The 16,511-nt window shown below is 47.3% G+C and overlaps 1 protein-coding gene across 1 annotated transcript; it reads right to left on the bottom strand.

Annotated features, from left to right (window-relative positions):
* Positions 1-13,717: 13,717 nt before the first annotated feature.
* Positions 13,718-15,231, bottom strand: LOC123057891 (uncharacterized). Its single transcript, XM_044480764.1, has 2 exons — positions 14,630-15,231; positions 13,718-14,552 (listed from the first exon to the last, which is right to left on the bottom strand). The coding sequence occupies exons 1-2, from the start codon at positions 14,793-14,795 to the stop codon at positions 14,254-14,256; spliced, it is 465 nt and encodes a 154-aa protein (XP_044336699.1). The 5' UTR covers positions 14,796-15,231; the 3' UTR covers positions 13,718-14,253.
* Between the last annotated feature and the right edge of the window lie 1,280 nt (positions 15,232-16,511).

The following is a 16,511-nucleotide window of genomic DNA, read 5'->3' as shown; positions in this document are numbered from 1 at the left end:
AGCCTTGAGTTCTTCCTCCAGTTCCTTGATTCTTGTCCTTGCCTTCTTCAGGTCTATCATGTCGGCGCACATCTGGTTCTCATGTCGTCGAATGTGCTGATTTAACTCCTGGATAAAAGCTGCAATTGATCTATCCTTCCTGGTACTGATCATCTCCCAGTGCTCATCTCGGCGCCCACAAATCTGGTAGATAGTATCCTTGAGATCATTGCGGTAGACTTCTCCAATGCGTCCCATGGCGATGTGTGCTGCCATGCTCTTTCCTAGACTCCAAGTTGGTGCATCAAAAGAAAACTCTATGGGCTCAGTGACTGGCATGAACGTCCTTCCTGGAACTTGAACTTGAATCATCCAGCGCTCTTCTTCAGGTAAAGTGGCGTTGTAGGTTCCGGTGAAGCTTGGTACTCCTATGTTCAGGTATCTAGTGACTTCCTTCAAGTGACGTCCAAAGGGTGTATCTTCATCCGGTTGCGTGAACTTGTTCCTTGCATCCGCCATCCTAAAGAGTAGAAAAGATGAGAGGTCAGAAGAGAAGAGAGTGAATAGTGATCTAGGTTTTTTAGCTTAGTGGTCGTGTCCTACAGTCAGCATGTGCTCTGATACCATCTCTATAGCGACCAAACCTCAAACAGTTTGATCTCTGTGCTCCGGTGTCATCCCTGGATCAGTAATGCTAACACCACACAGTACTCGGAGGATTTATAACAGAGTAGCAATCACACACTTATTACATCGAGTGTCTCCATAGAGAACTTATTACAGTAAATATGGCTTAAGGCCATCTAATAACGATAACAGCGGAAGGCTTGGAAGATAAGTGAGTCCATCAACTCCAACGACATCACTGAGTATAGAACCACGACCTAAAAAAACTCCTTAATCATTGTCTGAAAAGTCTGCAACATTAACGTTGCAGCCCGAAACGGGTCAACACATGGAATATGCTGGTAAGGTAACACATAGAGAATAATGGAATGAAACAACTATACTATATGCATATTTGGCTGGTGGAAAGCTCTATGGTTACAGTTTTGCGTAAAGCCAATTTTCCCTACTTCAAAGGAATAAATTTAATTACTATCATGGTGGTTGTTAAACATTGAAAATGGTTGACAACATTCTCAATCCCAATTAAGCATCATCATTAAAAAAAACCCAACAAAATTAATTTAGGGTAACATGTTGAGATTCACATGATAATCCAGGTACTAGATACTCAAGATGTCCATAACCGGGGACATGCTAACCATGATTAGTTTATTACACTCTGCAGAGGTTTGCGCACTTTTCGCCACAAGACTCGATAGCCTCCGTTTGGTTTCTCGCACTACATGGTGTTTGAGAAGACGGATGACCGAGACATAGTCTTTCAAAAGCGCTCGCACCTTACGATTGGGTAGACCGTACCACCTACATCCCCTACATCTGCTAGTCTACCACTGTAAGAGTTCGCACGACTTAGTCAACTATGCTAGAGCCCATAATAGCTTGTGGCTGCACACGGAAGTTTCTAGTATGAATAGTGTCATGATCCCTTTGAGCCTGGGTGGCGGTCCAAAAGAAAACAGGCAAGTCCTGGAATACCCAGGTGCCTCAATACACCCAGATGTGTGTTTAAGTTGCCACCTTAGATAAACCATCAATTAACAAACTCACATCTGTCATGGATATCACTCACCCAATCCACGTCTACTAGCATAGCATGGCATAAAAAGCAAACGTAGAAGTAACTCCCAAAGGTTTGGTAATAAACAGGTAATGGGTACTACCTCAACTACTTCCCATCCCACAATTTAATTAGATCCTAATCATGCAATGTGTGAGGATTGATCTAATGCAGTAAAACTGGGTAGTAGGAAAGGTATGATCGAAGTGTTACTTGCCTTGCTGATGATCCGGGAAACCTAGCGATTCGAAGTAACAAGCGGCGCACTCCGGGTACTCTATCGCAAACAAAAAAACAAGCATACAATAAGTACTCATCTAATGCACAGGTAAAACTCAAATAAGAGATCCAACCAGAAGGTTCATCTTAAGAACTCCGGTTTGCAGAAAGAATCAAGTCGAACGAAGCAACGAAAGTCAAACGACGAAAGAAAACAACTTTGTTCTACTAATATGGATCTAGGGCAAATTTTACAGTAGCAAAAACTTGTTTAAGTTGGTTAAACGGATAGAGGGTTTCGAGACGAAACTCTAGGCGCTTGAATCGCCTGATTCCGATAAACGAGCGAGAAGTTATACTAAAAAGAAAATCGGATCAGGAATCGCGATCAGCAAAATCGCGGATTAAATCCGAGAAAAAAGAAAAACGACGAACGTTCGCTAGAACGAACGAACGGACGAACGCTCGCTATTTAAATAAATCGGAAAAACCGATCTATGTAAAAACAAATCGAATCTAAAAAAACCGACGAAAAACCGAACGGTTTTTCGAAAAAAACTAAAAAAAAACTGGTAAGGAAATCGAGGCGTCGGCGGACCTCGGGCGGCGTCCGGCGGCGGCGGCGCGGCGGGGTGGCGGGGCGGCGCGGCGCAGCGGCGTCGGCGGCGTCCGGCGGCTAGGGTTTTCGGGGGCTGGGGCGCTGGCTTCGGCTGGGCCTCCCCCCGGCTTATATAGCATAGTTGGGACGGAGTCCTAGTCGGACACGGCCCGTTAGGTCGGTTCGTTTTTTTAATAATTACGCACGGAAGAAAAATAAAAATAAATACTAAACGGACTCCAAAAATCCCGAAATAAATTTTCCCGGGCTTCTAAAATCAAGCTGCACAAGATGAACATTTATTTGGGGCCTAAATGCAATTTTGGAAAACGCACATATTTTTTCCTAAATTCAAATAAAATAATGAAAATCCGAAATAAAATCTTATTTAATTTTATTATTAAATCCTCAATATTTCTATATTTTGGGAAAGTCATTTTATTCCCTCTCTCATATTTTTGTAATAGAAATAATTGATGATAAAATAAATAAAATCAAATGATCCTACTCTCAAAATTTGAGAAAACTCAAATATGAAAATAATGAATTCCCCAACTCTCTCCGTGGGTCCTTGAGTTGCGTAGAAATTCTAGGATCAAAACCAAACGCATATAAAATATGATATGCAATGATGATCTAATGTATAACATTCCAAATTGAAAATTTGGGATGTTACATCCTATGTCATAAATGATCTCATGCTCAGAAAAATGTAGAATAGAACATTGCTTCTTAACCGACATACCTATCTGAGACTCGACGTCCCTAAGCTTGGCGGCTCTCATAGCGCACCCAAGCTGAAAGTCATCGGTGTCTGGCAGGTCCTAAACCCGGCTACTGACGCGCCTGCCTGATAGCACCAGGTCCGGATGGCTGCCAAATGCGATCACCTCCTCTGTAGTCCGTGCCGGCGGTGAGAAGAGCCCATCCTTAGGTCCGTCCGTCCTGACAAGACCGGGCGAAGGGGAAGAAGGCGACCTGGCGCCTCCTCCCATATCTCTCACCACTTCCCGATGCGGTCCATGTGTTGTCGGTGAAGATCGTGCCGGAGAAGACCTCGCGGATGAGTCTAGAGCCACCTGCCCTTGACCCACCTACGCCGAGGAACCCTCCAGCGTCCCCATCTGGGACGGACGTGCGGGTACAAGCGGAGGCGCGGGACTCCCCTGGGCTGAAGGAAATATGCCCTAGAGGCAATAATAAAGTTGTTATTTATATTTCCTTATAACATGATAAATGTTTATTATTCATGCTAGAATTGTATTAACCAGAAACTTAGTACATGTGTGAATACATAGACAAATAGAGTGTCATTAGTATGCCTCTACCTGACTAGCTCATTGATCAAAGATGATTAAGTTTCCTAGCCATGGACAAAGAGTTGTCATTTGATAAACGAGATCACATCATTGGAGAATGATGTGATTGACTTGACCCATCCGTTAGCTTAGCACTTTGATCGTTTAGTTTACTGCTATTGCTTTCTCCATAACTTATACATGTTCCTATGACTATGAGATTATGCAACTCCCGAATACCAAGGAACACTTAGTGTGCTATCAAATGTCACAATGTAACTAGGTGACTATAAAGATGCTCTACATGTGTCTCCGATGGTGTTTGTTGAGTTGGCATAGATCGAGATTAGGATTTGCGACTCAGTGTATCGGAGAGGTATCTCTGGCCCCTCTCGGTAATGCACATCACTATAAGCCTTGCAAGCAATGTGACTAATGAGTTAGTTACGACATGTTGCATTACAGAACGAGTAAAGAGACTTCCCGGTTGTCGGTGTCAAAACCGGCGGATCTCAGGTAGGGGGTCCCAAACTGTGCGTCTAAGTTCGATGGTAATAGGAGACAGGGGACACAATGTTTTACCCAGGTTCTGGCCCTCTCTATGGAGGTAATACCCTACGTCCTACTTGATTGATCTTGATGAATATGAGTATTACAAGAGTTGATCTACCACGAGATCGTAATGGCTAAACCCTAGAGGTCTAGCTTGTGTGGTTATGATAATGTATCTATCCTCCGGACTAAGTCCTCCGATTTATATAGACACCGGGAGGGTCTAGGGTTACACATGGTCAGTTACAAAGAAAGGAATCTACATATTTGGTCGCCAAGCTTGCCTTCCACGCCAAGGAGAGTCCCATCCGGACACGGGTGCAGTCTTCGGTCTTTGTATCTTCACATCCCATCAGTCTGGCCCATGGCTAACAGGCCAGACGCCCGAGGACCCCTTAGTCTAGGACTCCCTCAGTAGCCCCTGAACCTGGCTTCAATGACAATGCATCCGACACGTAGATCTGTCTTCGGCATTGCAAGGCGGGTTCCTTCCTCCAAACTCCAAGATAGTCTTCGGACGTATCGGCGTGTCCGGACCTGTAACACACACCACACACAACCGTAGAGAGAATATAATATTCCATGAGTCCAATCCACTGACAACTTTTTTACAACATGACATCATGTCTGCCCGGTCACTATATCGAACCGTTTTGTCTGCCATCCCGTGTTTCGAGATGCAATTTCCATTGGCACATCTTGTCAAAGCAGATATTGTGTCCCCTTATTGCGGGATCCTCATCAATACGGGCGTGGGTAACCCAACCATGCCGTTTACACAACCCTTGGGAGTAGGCGAGTTTTAAGGCGAGTAGGAAGGCGTTTGACATTCACGGCCTTTATAAGGGGATACAGATTCGTCCTCATTCACCCACGCCTTCTCCTTCCTCTGCCCATCCATTCTTGAGCTCCAGCGCCCAAGCTCTGGCTTCCCCCGTCGAAGAAAGCACTCCAACCATGTTCGGATCCGGAGCTGGAGGCAAGTGGATGGCCTCCTCTGTTAAGAAGAAAGACATCAAGGAGCTCCGAGAGGCCGGATATCTGGCCAAGGAGATCGTTCACCGTCTCTCGGCCAAGGGACAGATCGTCCCTACCACAGAGCCCCATGAGAGGGTTGTGTTTCTGACACATTTTGTCCACGGGCTGGGATTCCCTCTCCACCCGTTTGTCCGCGGACTGATGTTTTACTATGGGCTGTGTTGGGGATATTACTATTAAGTATAAACCGGCCATAAAGGGCCGGGTTATGCTCACAAGGAGTTGATCATGTTTGAAGGCCATGAAGATAAAAGGGATGTCGCTTTATGGAGGAGATCTAACATAAAGGCCCAGGGTCCGAAGGCGATTAGGGCCCATAGATGTAAACTGCCATATTATATGTAACTTATGTTATAAGACACGGAAAGGTAGAAACCGAGCCGGACACGTTTATGAACCGGCCTCGGGATTCTGTAAACCACCGGACGTCTACCTGTGTATATAAAGGGACGACCTGGCGGCGGTTTAGGAACAACAAACAACAACTCGAGAGCCAGGCAAAGCGGATTCGCTCCCTGGTCATCAAAACCCTATCAATTCCATCACAAACTGGATTAGGCTTTTACCTTCACCGTAAGGGGCCGAACCAGTATAAACTCTTGCGTCCCTTGTCCGCTTTAACCCCTTTAAGCTAACTCGTAGCGATGGCTCCACGACTAAGTCCTTTCACGAGGACATCTGCCATGACAAAACCACGACAGTTGGCGCCCACCGTGGGGCCATCACACGATGGTTTCGAGTTCTTGAAGGGAAGCTTCGAAGGACTCAAGGGATACGCTGTGGGCCGGATGACTAAGAGTCGTCGCGGCAAGCTCTACATCGACGATGCAGGATGGAGCCCCGAGGCCGGCTCAATTGAGTACGGGTACCGGGTCCCCGTTGGTGGAATTCACGTCTTCATAGGCAAGATCGGCGAACCGGGCCCTGAGCCGGGCATCTGCATCGACATCATCGAGATGGCTCAGCATGCAAGATCTGCCCAAGTTCAGCCCGCCGTAAAGCGCGCCTTCGTAGGTGTCATCCATGGAGCGGAATATGAGGATAGATCAACATCTGGTGGCGAAACCGTTGTCTACTCCGATGACGAGTCTTCAACCGGAGAGACCGAGTCACTGTATCAGCTGCAGGATGGCCGGATTAGTGGTGGTTCCGATGGCGACAGTATTCCGGGCCCCCTTGATCCGCCGAGTCGGGTCGCGGTCTTCATGGCCGGTACACAATCAGCGCAACACTCTTCTACCGCCGCAGCAATGATTTCCGGTTCAGCAGCAGCAACACCAGCAGGAGCAGGGGGCTCTACGCCGCCTCCGCTCAGGTTTTGTCCGATTTGTTCGACGCTTTGGCAACATTGCTGGCAGTAGAGGTTGACGCGGCAAACCGGGATCAGCACAACACGGAGATTGCAAAGGTGAAGGATCAGATAACTTAGGCTAAAGCGGACCTGACGGCAGAGAACACCAGGATGGCTACAGAGCGGGCCGAGTTAGAGGCTCAGGCTTACCGGCTTATGCTGGATCAGAGTGCGTCAGATGATGTCATGAGGAGAAGATACCGGTCGCACCTTCCGCCTGTTTCTGAGGCAAGAAATCTTTTTAACATGCCAGGAGCAGGCACTAGCAACCAGCCAGTGGTAAACCGGGCGGAGGCGCCTGGGACCAAGGCACCGGTTCAGTCGCGCGCGATGGATCCACCCCCTCAGCCTCGTCAGAACGATGTCCCATCACGACACGTCTCAACGCCTCCAGGTCATTACTCTAACCCATTGGATAACATCGTTGCCGCCGCTTCATGATTGGCGGCTCTCCCGATTGATGGCGAGTCTCTAGTAGCAGTTGAAACATGACAGGCTAGGGAGCTCTTTCAACGGCCTTGACTCAGCAGCAGGCTTATTCATATAGCCGCGAAAGGATTCATTCCACTCCTCTCTCGAGCCAGAGCTACAACAGGCATATCGATGAACCGACCGTATCAAGCAGTGCGCGGAATCGTAATCCGCCGAGTGGCCATAACCCGGCGGGTGGCGGTGGCAATGCTCAGGATGTAGTGGATCGCGCTAGGGCATGTCGAGAGGCCAAGTTAGCGGCGCAACATGAGGCCCGCCAACTCACTCCGGTTCGTCCAACAACGTCGGTGGAACCAGGGGTTACCTCCAGTTCTTTGGGGGTACCATGTCTTGTCCCAGCACTGCACAATGTACGGCAACCCAAGGATTTCAAAGGCCCACGCAAGGTGCCAAATTACACCGTCGATTATCCCCCGAGTCATGGGTGGAAAGCTATGAGATGGCAATGGAGATGCTGGATGTGGACGAGGCGGCGTGTGCCAAATACTTTACCATGATGTTGGAGGGAACATCTCGCACATGGTTGAAAAACCTGCCAGCCAACTCCATTGGGTCGTGGGCCGAGTTAAGGTCCCGGTTCATCCAGAATTTCAAGGATACGTGCAAGTAGCCCATGTCAATCATGGATTTAGCTGCCCGTGTCCAAGAGGAAGGAGAATCAACAATCCGCCGGGTGCACCGGGTTTCGGAGATTTTGCATTCATCAGACCGCATCAATGCTGACACAACAGTTTTAACATTGGAAGGCAATTGCCGGTTTGCACCTCTGAAGCTAAAGTTGGGATGGCTCAAACGCCATTGCAATGACATGGGAACACTTATGGCGGCTCTGGTAAAGTACGCCGACTCTGATAGTACCAAGGACCCCGAGTCTGATGACGACAAGACAGGGAAGGGAAAGAAGAGCGGCAGCACCAAAGGACAACAACATAACCTGGGAGGTCATGGGAACAACGGTAAACGCAAGGCGGATAATATCTTGGACTTTGTGGCTAACACCAACACCCAGGATAACGGTCAGCGGCGTAAGGGTAAACCGCCCCAGCGGGATGGAGGGTCAGGCCCCAATCTTGAGCGCCTGTTAAATCAACCTTGCCCTAAGCATGGGTCGAAGGAAAGGCCAGCTCGCATCTTTGGAAGGATTGCTTCATTATGCGGGAGCTCAAAAATTCAAATCTCTTTCAATACGACCATGGACCGCCCGACGGTTCAGGAGGCGGTTTCCATGGGTCGGGTTATGGTGGTGACAGTTCCGGTTCAGGATTCCAAGGCAACCAAACTAGGCATGTCAATCAAAGCAGTCAGGGCAACCAGGGAGGTTATAACCATCAGGGGAATCAACAACAGTAGCAATCAGGTTATCAGAGCAATCCGAAGCAGTTGAATAGTGGGCAGTACCATGTCTTCACCACTAGCTTATGTAAGTGTGATCAGAAGCTTCATAAAAGGGTCGTGAACTCCGTTGAACCGGTTGTACCTCGTTATCTGCGCTGGTCTGAACAACCCATTTTGTGGAGTCGAGAGGATCATCCACCCCGGGTTGATAATCCGGGTCATCTGGCCTTGGTGGTGGCACCTCAGGTTGGGGGGTATAAGTTCACCAAGGTGCTTACGGATGGAGGAAGCAGTATCGACATCCTTTACTATGAAACCTTCCGTCGCATGGGGTTGACAGATAAGAATCTTAAACCGTCGAACACCATTTTTCATGGTGTGGTGCCTGGTAAATCGGCATACCCAGTTGGCAAGATAGCTCTAGAGGTTGCCTTTGGAGATGATCATGATTCAAGATCAGAGGTGTTGACTTTTGAAGTGGTGAAAATCAAGAGTCCATATCATGCCTTGTTCGAACGGCCGACTTATGCTAAGTTCATGGCAAGGCCTTGTTATGTTTATGCTGAGTCACAAGGGGACCATCATAGTGCATGGGAGCCGGAAGATTGCTTTGGAATGTGAAGAGGGTGATGCAGCTTATGCCGAGTCGGTTTGTGCCATAGAGGAGCTGAATTTTTATAAGAACAACATTGATCCGGCAGATATGACTTCTCTGAAAAAGCCAACTATAGAGCATGATCCAGCGCTGAAATTTAAAACGGCTGAGAAGACTAAGCTGGTTGACTTTGTTCCCGGCGATTCATCCAAGCAGTTCAACATCAACGCTAACCTGGATCTGAAATAGGAAAGCGCGCTCATCGAGTTCATCCATGAGAACCGAGACATCTTTGCATGGAAGCCTTCTGACATGCCAGGTGTACCGAGGGAACTCGCTGAGCACACTCTTAATATAGATCCTAAGTTCAAACCAGTTAGGCAGTTCCTTCGCCGCTTCAACGAGGAAAGGCATAAGGCTATTGGTGAGGAGGTAGCCCGTCTTTTGGCAGCAGGGTTTATTGTGGAGGTCTTTCACCCTGAGTGGCTAGCTAATCCGGTGCTGGTACTTAAGAAAACGACACTTGGCGCATGTGTGTGGACTACACAGACTTGAACAAGGCCTATCCAGCTGACCCCTTTGCCCTCCCTCGTATTGATCAAATTATTGATGCTATGGCGGGTTGTGACTGTTTGTGTTTTCTGGATGCTTATTCTGGTTATCATCAGATCAAAATGGCAGTTAAGGACCAGGAGAAGACAACTTTCATAACTCCCTTTGGAGCCTTCTGCTATGTATCTATGCCTTTTGGGCTCAAGAGTGCCTAGGCAACTTATCAGTGCTGTGTCCAGAATTGTCTTCATAAACGGATTGGGCTTAATGTTCATGCTTATGTGGATGATATTCTGGTGAAATCCAGAAAGGAGGAAACATTGATAGATGACTTGAAGGAAACTTTTGATGACCTCTGGGTTTATAAGATGATGCTTAATCTGGCCAAATGTGTCTTTGGTGTACCGCAAGCTCTTGGGTTTTCTGGTGTCTAATAGGGGCATTGAAGCTAATCCGGAGAAGATCACAACTATCACATCTCTGGCTAAACCGGCGTGTATCAATGACGTTCAGCGCCTGGCGGGCCGGATTGCGGCCTTATGCCGGTTTATTAGTCGCCTTGGGGAGAAGGCTATCCCTTTGTATCAGATGCTTAAGAAGACGGATGACTTTGTCTGGTGTGATGTTGCTGATAAAGCGTTTGAGGACTTGAAGAGACAATTAGCCAAACCACCTGTCCTTGTGGCTCCGGTCGATAAAGAGCCCTTATTGCTATATGTGGCTGCTAATGCCTGGGCTGTTAGTGTGGCTATTGTTGTGGAGCGCAAGGAGGCCGGAAAGGAGTATCCGGTTCAACAGCCGGTTTATTACATTAGCAAGGTGCTTATTGAGTCCAAACAGAGGTACCCACATTGGCAAAAGCTGGTGTATGGGGTTTTCATGGCAAGCCGGAAGCTCAAGCATTATTTTCAGGGTCATCCTATCATAGTGGTCAGTTCAGCCCCCTTGGGAGATATCATCCAAAACAGAGAAGCAACTGGCCAGATTGCCAAATGGGCTATTGAGCTTGGACCTCACGGGTTAAAATATACGCCTCGCACAACAATCAAATCCCAAGCACTTGTGGACTACATCAATGATTGGACAGAGTTGCAGGCACCGGAGGAAAAGTGAGACAACACGTATTGGACTATTCTTTTTGATGGGTCCGGACAATTGGAGGGCTCGGGGGCTGGAGTCATATTAACTTCCCCACGACGTGATAAGTTTTGTTATGTTCTCCGTTTAAAGTTCCCTTGCACTAACAATGCAGCTGAGTATGAGGCTTTGCTCCATGGTCTTCAGATGGCTAAGGAGATGAATTTAAGCCGGGTTAAGTGCTTTGGTGACTCAGACCTGGTGGCTCAACAAGTGTCTGGCACTTGGGATTCCAAGGATCCACTCATGGCGGCGTATAGGCGAGAGGTGGACACAGTGGCTGGTCATTTCAAGGATTATCAGGTTGACCATATAGACCGACGAAAGAATGAAGCGACAGATGCTTTAAGTCGCTTAGGCTCTCAACGTAAACCAGTGGCACCCAATACCTTTCTAGATGTGCTGCATAATCCGTCAGTCAAGATACCTACGGAGGAGGATTTAGCTGTGCCTGACCCGGAGGCTCAATTGGTGGCGGCTCTTCACGTTATTCCGGATTGGATGGTCCCATACCTGGCATACATGAACCGGGGTGAGTTACCAGACGATGAAACCTTGGCCTGGTAGATAATCCAGCGAGCCAAGTCAATGACCATTATCAATGGGGAGCTGCATCATTGCAGTGTAACAGGGGCATTTCAGCGTTGTGTGTCTCCTCAAGAAGGTTGTGAGATTTTGCGTGAGATCCACGAAGGAGATTGTGGTCACCACGCCGGTTCAAAATCCTTGGTGGCTAAGGCCTTTCGTCACGGTTTGTATTGGTTGACATCTCATGCTGATCCTGAGGATTTGGTAAAGAGGTGTGACAGTTGTCAGAAGTTTGCACGCCGTGCTCATGTTCCGGCCCAAGAATTAAGGATGATTCCAATCACTTGGCCGTTTGCAACTTGGGGGTTGGATATGGTTGGACCCTTTAAGAGGTCCAATGACAAGAAGACCCACTTATTCGTGACGGTTGATAAGTTCACCAAGTGGGTAGAGGCAGAGCCACTCAACAAGTTTGATGCGGCCACGGCGGTTCAATTCATCAAAAAGGTGATCTTCTGGTTTGGTTTTCTAGACAACATTATAATTGATAATGGTACTAATCTGTCCAAGGGTGGTATGGAAGAATTTTGTCAACGTGAGCACATCCGGCTTGACGTATCATCAGTGGCTCACCCCCAATCTAATGGTCAAGTAGAGAGGGCCAATCAAGAGATTTTGAGAGGTATCAAACCCCGGCTTATGGTTCCTTTAAAGCAGAGCCGGGTTGTTGGGTGGAGGAGTTACCTTCCGTGTTATGGAGTATCAACACCACACCGAATAGATCTACGGGTTACACACATTCTTCATGGTTTACGGAGCATAAGCGGTTCTCCCTAGTGACATCCGTCATGACTCGCCCCGTGTGGTGGCTTATGTTGAAGCTGATAATGAGCGAGCACGTCATGAATCACTGGACCTGTTAGATGAGGAGCGTGATCTTGCAGCGGCATGTTCGGCGATTTATCAACAATATCCGTGACGTTATCACAACCGGCGGGTTAAAACCAGAACTTTTCAAGAAGGCGATCTGGTGCTCCGGCTCATCCAGGATCAGACTGATATGCACAAGTTATCCCCACCTTGGGAAGGGCCTTTTGTGGTCAGCAAAAATTTGCACAATGGATCATACTACCTTATTGATGTTCGAGAGCACAAACACTCACGTCAATCGGAGCAGGAGACCCAGCGGCCGTGGAATATAGCTCATCTTCGGCTTTACTATACTTGAGCCACATGCTCTTCTTATGTACATAATTATGACAATATATATATTATGATCAATATAATAAACCGGAGCCTCAGCTAAAGCGGGGTCTCTGTTGTTTTTTTACATCATGTGTGTTTACATGAGGGCTTCTATTTATAAAGCGGAGTTCTACTGATCCGGCTTATAAAGCCGTACATATAAAGGGAAATCACTAGGGGGCTTGGTTGTATTCACACCATAGCTACACCTCTTGATAGGCTTAAGGATAAAAGGAAATTATGTGGGGCCAAAGAGAGTGTGGCACCAGCACAACTCAAACATAGGCACCCACCGAGCACAACTCAAATGTTGCTTGGGGGCTCTTTGCTTCTCAAAGAACAAAGAGTTTGCACCCTTTCAATAGGCTATCAAGCTAGGCTTGGAAGCCAGGTGTATTCACCTAAAACCCCGGGTTCTCTTGCGTTTTTAAGTAAGCCACTCCATCCAGGTAAACCTGGTATGACCCGTCGAATGTTTGACAAGTCAACCTCATAGACCCTGAACTTGTCAAAGTTAAAATGATGATTGGTTAAAGATTGAGGTCCATCTTAAAAGGCTTTGAAAAATGGTTTAACTCAGTGGCCTGGCAGCCCATGAAAAGCCTCGATGTAGGGCCTAGCAGCCCATGAAAAGCCCTGCATATTCTTCTTGTGTTTTTTGCAAAGTTTTTTTCTCCTTCGATAAGATTCATAAATATTTTCTGATAAACCGAAGTTTATTAAAACCCAACATGTACAACGCTAAGTTGTCAGTACATGATCAGCCATAATCCGACACTTATTGGTCCGGTCTGGTTTTGACTACAAGTCACCAGTATTATATGGATAAAACCGGTGTTTATCATAACCTGATACAATTTTATCGTAAACCGGCAAACATGGAAGGAGTCATCAACATTGCAGATTGGTGTTATCACCCTTATTATAACAACTGTTGGTCAACCAACGAGGTAACATGTATCATCTAATTTATATCTGGTTGTTTTTAAATACAACCTTGGCTCTACACCTAGGTTGTATATTTGGGCATCATGACCCATCCAGCGGTAAACCGCCAGGACACTTTCAATCTCTTGTATGCAGGAACAAGTTAAAATATAGCCACTGCGGATTATGCATATAATAGATCCCAAAAGCATGGCGAGTTATCAGTATCAAGAAAAACAAGTATGCTCGATGGCATAACAGACAAGTGTTTGAACTAGCATATTACAAGGCGCTTTAATGCCCACATAGAATAATTGTTTCAGCAAGAGAGGCAGGCTGCGACAGGTTAAACCGGCCTCCGGTTCATGACTCATCACCGGGCTGAGTTGAAGGCTGTGGATCGTCCTGTGCCGGTGCGTCTTCCTCCTCTCTACCCAGTGGCTGGAAGTCAATGGTTGACCAATCGATTCCAATCAAGGCTTGGAACATAGCTTCATCACTTATAAGGTTTGAGGGGTCAACATCAGGGGCATAGGTATGCTTACGGATTGGCGGCGTAAGATGTTCTACATCATGTGTTGGCGCGGGAAGTCTTTTGTGATCAGCATCATAAACCGGCTGGTAGTGAGAGAGATCTGTTTCTGCGGCCAATTTGCTCGCTATACGGCGCATTTCTTTTGTCAGCCTCCGAAGATCGTCAATGTTAAACTCGGAGCCGTCCTATTTTATGCCAGGATAGCCTCTGCCAATATCCGACGAGTCAAGATCCGGTATCCATGCCTTCACCCACATTAGTGCAGTCAGCGCACCAGCCCTTGCACCTGATCTCTTTAACTCATCCAGACGGGCAAGCAACATTGACAATTTCTCAATGGTCTCCTTTATCAAAGTTGGAGGCGGTTTGTTATGCGCAGCAGTGCAGATGGCCCGTTGAGCTCCGGAATATAACTGCTCTATCAGTGTATAGGCAGCTTTCAGCTTCATCCGCATGTCAGAGCCTAGGTGGGTAATGCGGGTTCCTGTGTTATTGCAAGCATTAGTAAACCGGCAACCGATGAGATAATGTTTAATGAAAAGCTTCAGGAGAGATACTTACCAAAAACAACAGAGGTCATGGCATTGATCTGCCGCTTTAAACCGGTCAGTTCTTTGACCACCGGTTTAAGGGCTGCCTCTATGTCTTCGGCTCTCTTTTGTAAAGCGGATTTTTCTATGCCCCTGTCTGCCCGTTCCTTCTTCAAAGTTTCATTCAGATTCTCCATGGCTATTAAAGCGCTGGTCAGTTCTTCTTTGGCCTTGGAGGTCTCTGCTTGCTGGGTTTTGATATTTTCTTGAAAGTCGGCGATTTGGGCTTCCTTTTTGCTCAGCTCAGCTTGTAAGAGAAAGACATATTATGAAGCAGCAGTATAATTTGGAAGTCCCAAGCACATAACAAGTTATACACTTGGCACTTGAGGGCTAATGCCTATTTGCTTGATTATCAGATTTTTTTAACAAGTTTCAAGCACAATACAAAGTATTATTCTTGACACTTGGGGGCTAATGTACGTTTGCTCAAAGTAACATTGTGACACCCCCGAATCAATCGTACACTAATCATACACGCAAACATGTACGATCAAGATCAGGAACTCATGGGAAGATATCAGAACACAACTCTACAAATAAAATAAGTCATACAAGCATCATATTACAAGCCAGGGGCCTCGAGGGCTCGAATACAAGAGCTCGATCATAGACGAGTCAGCGGAAACAACAATATCTGAGTACAGACATAAGTTAAACAAGTTTGCCTTAAGAAGGCTAGCACAAACTGGGATACAGATCAAAAGAGGCGCAGGCCTCCTGCCTGGGATCCTCCTAAACTACTCCCGGTCGTCGTCAGCGGGCTACACGTAGTAGTAGGCACCTCCTGAGTAGTAGTAGTCATCATCAACGGTGGCGTCTGGCTCCTGGATTCCAACGTCTGGTTGCAGCAATCGGATATAGGAAAGGGGAAAAGGGGGAGAAAAGCAATCGTGAGTACTCATCCAAAGTACTCGCAAGCAAGGAGCTACACTACATATGTATGCATTGGTATCAAATGGAATAAGGTGATCATATGTGGACTGAACTACAGAATGCCAGAATAAGAGGGGGATAGGTAGTCCTGTCGAAGACTATGCTTCTAGAAGCCTCCGTCTTGCAGCATGTAGAAGAGAGTAGACTGGAAGTCCTCCAAGTAGCATCGCATAGCATAATCCTAACCGGCGATCCTCCCTCGTCGCCCTGTTAGAGAGCGATCACCGGTTGTATCTGGCACTTGGAAGGGTGTGTTTTATTAAGTATCCGGTTCTAGTTGTCATAAGGTCAAGGTACAACTCCAAGTCGTCCTGTTATCGAAGATCACGGCTATTCGAATAGATTAACTTCCCTGCAGGGGTGCACCACATAACCCAACACGCTCGATCCCATTTGGCCGGACACACTTTCCTGGGTCATGCCCGGCCTTGGAAGATCAACACGTCGCAGCCCTACCTAGGCACAATAGAGAGGTCAGCACGCCGGTCTAAATCCTATGGTGCAGGGTTCTGGGCCCATCGCCTTTGCACACCTGCACGTTGCGAACGCGGCCGGTGAGCAGACCTAGCAACCTCCATTACAAAGGAAGTTGCGTTACGCGGTCCAACCCGGCATGCGCCGCTCAGTCACTGACGTCACGAAGGCTTCCGCTTATACCACGACGTCGAGTGCCCATAACTGTCCCCGCGTAGACGGTTAGTGTGTATAGGCCAGTAGCCAGACTCAGATCAAATACCAGATCTCGTTAAACGTGTTATCTTGTAGACACCGCGAACGCCGACCAGGGCCAGGCTCACCTCTCTACTAGGTGGTCTCAACCTGCCCTGTCGCTCCGCCACAAAGATCCACCCAGAGGGCCGTCGGGACAAAGGTCCTTTCAGCCCCCAATCCATGAATTACTCGCGGGTACTCCTCGA

Source organism: Triticum aestivum, chromosome 3A (genome assembly GCF_018294505.1).
Source record: "Triticum aestivum cultivar Chinese Spring chromosome 3A, IWGSC CS RefSeq v2.1, whole genome shotgun sequence".
Classification (NCBI taxonomy): Eukaryota; Viridiplantae; Streptophyta; class Magnoliopsida; order Poales; family Poaceae; genus Triticum; species Triticum aestivum.
The sequence above is the reverse complement of the archived record's forward strand: the minus strand, read 5'-3'. Positions and strand labels throughout refer to the sequence as shown.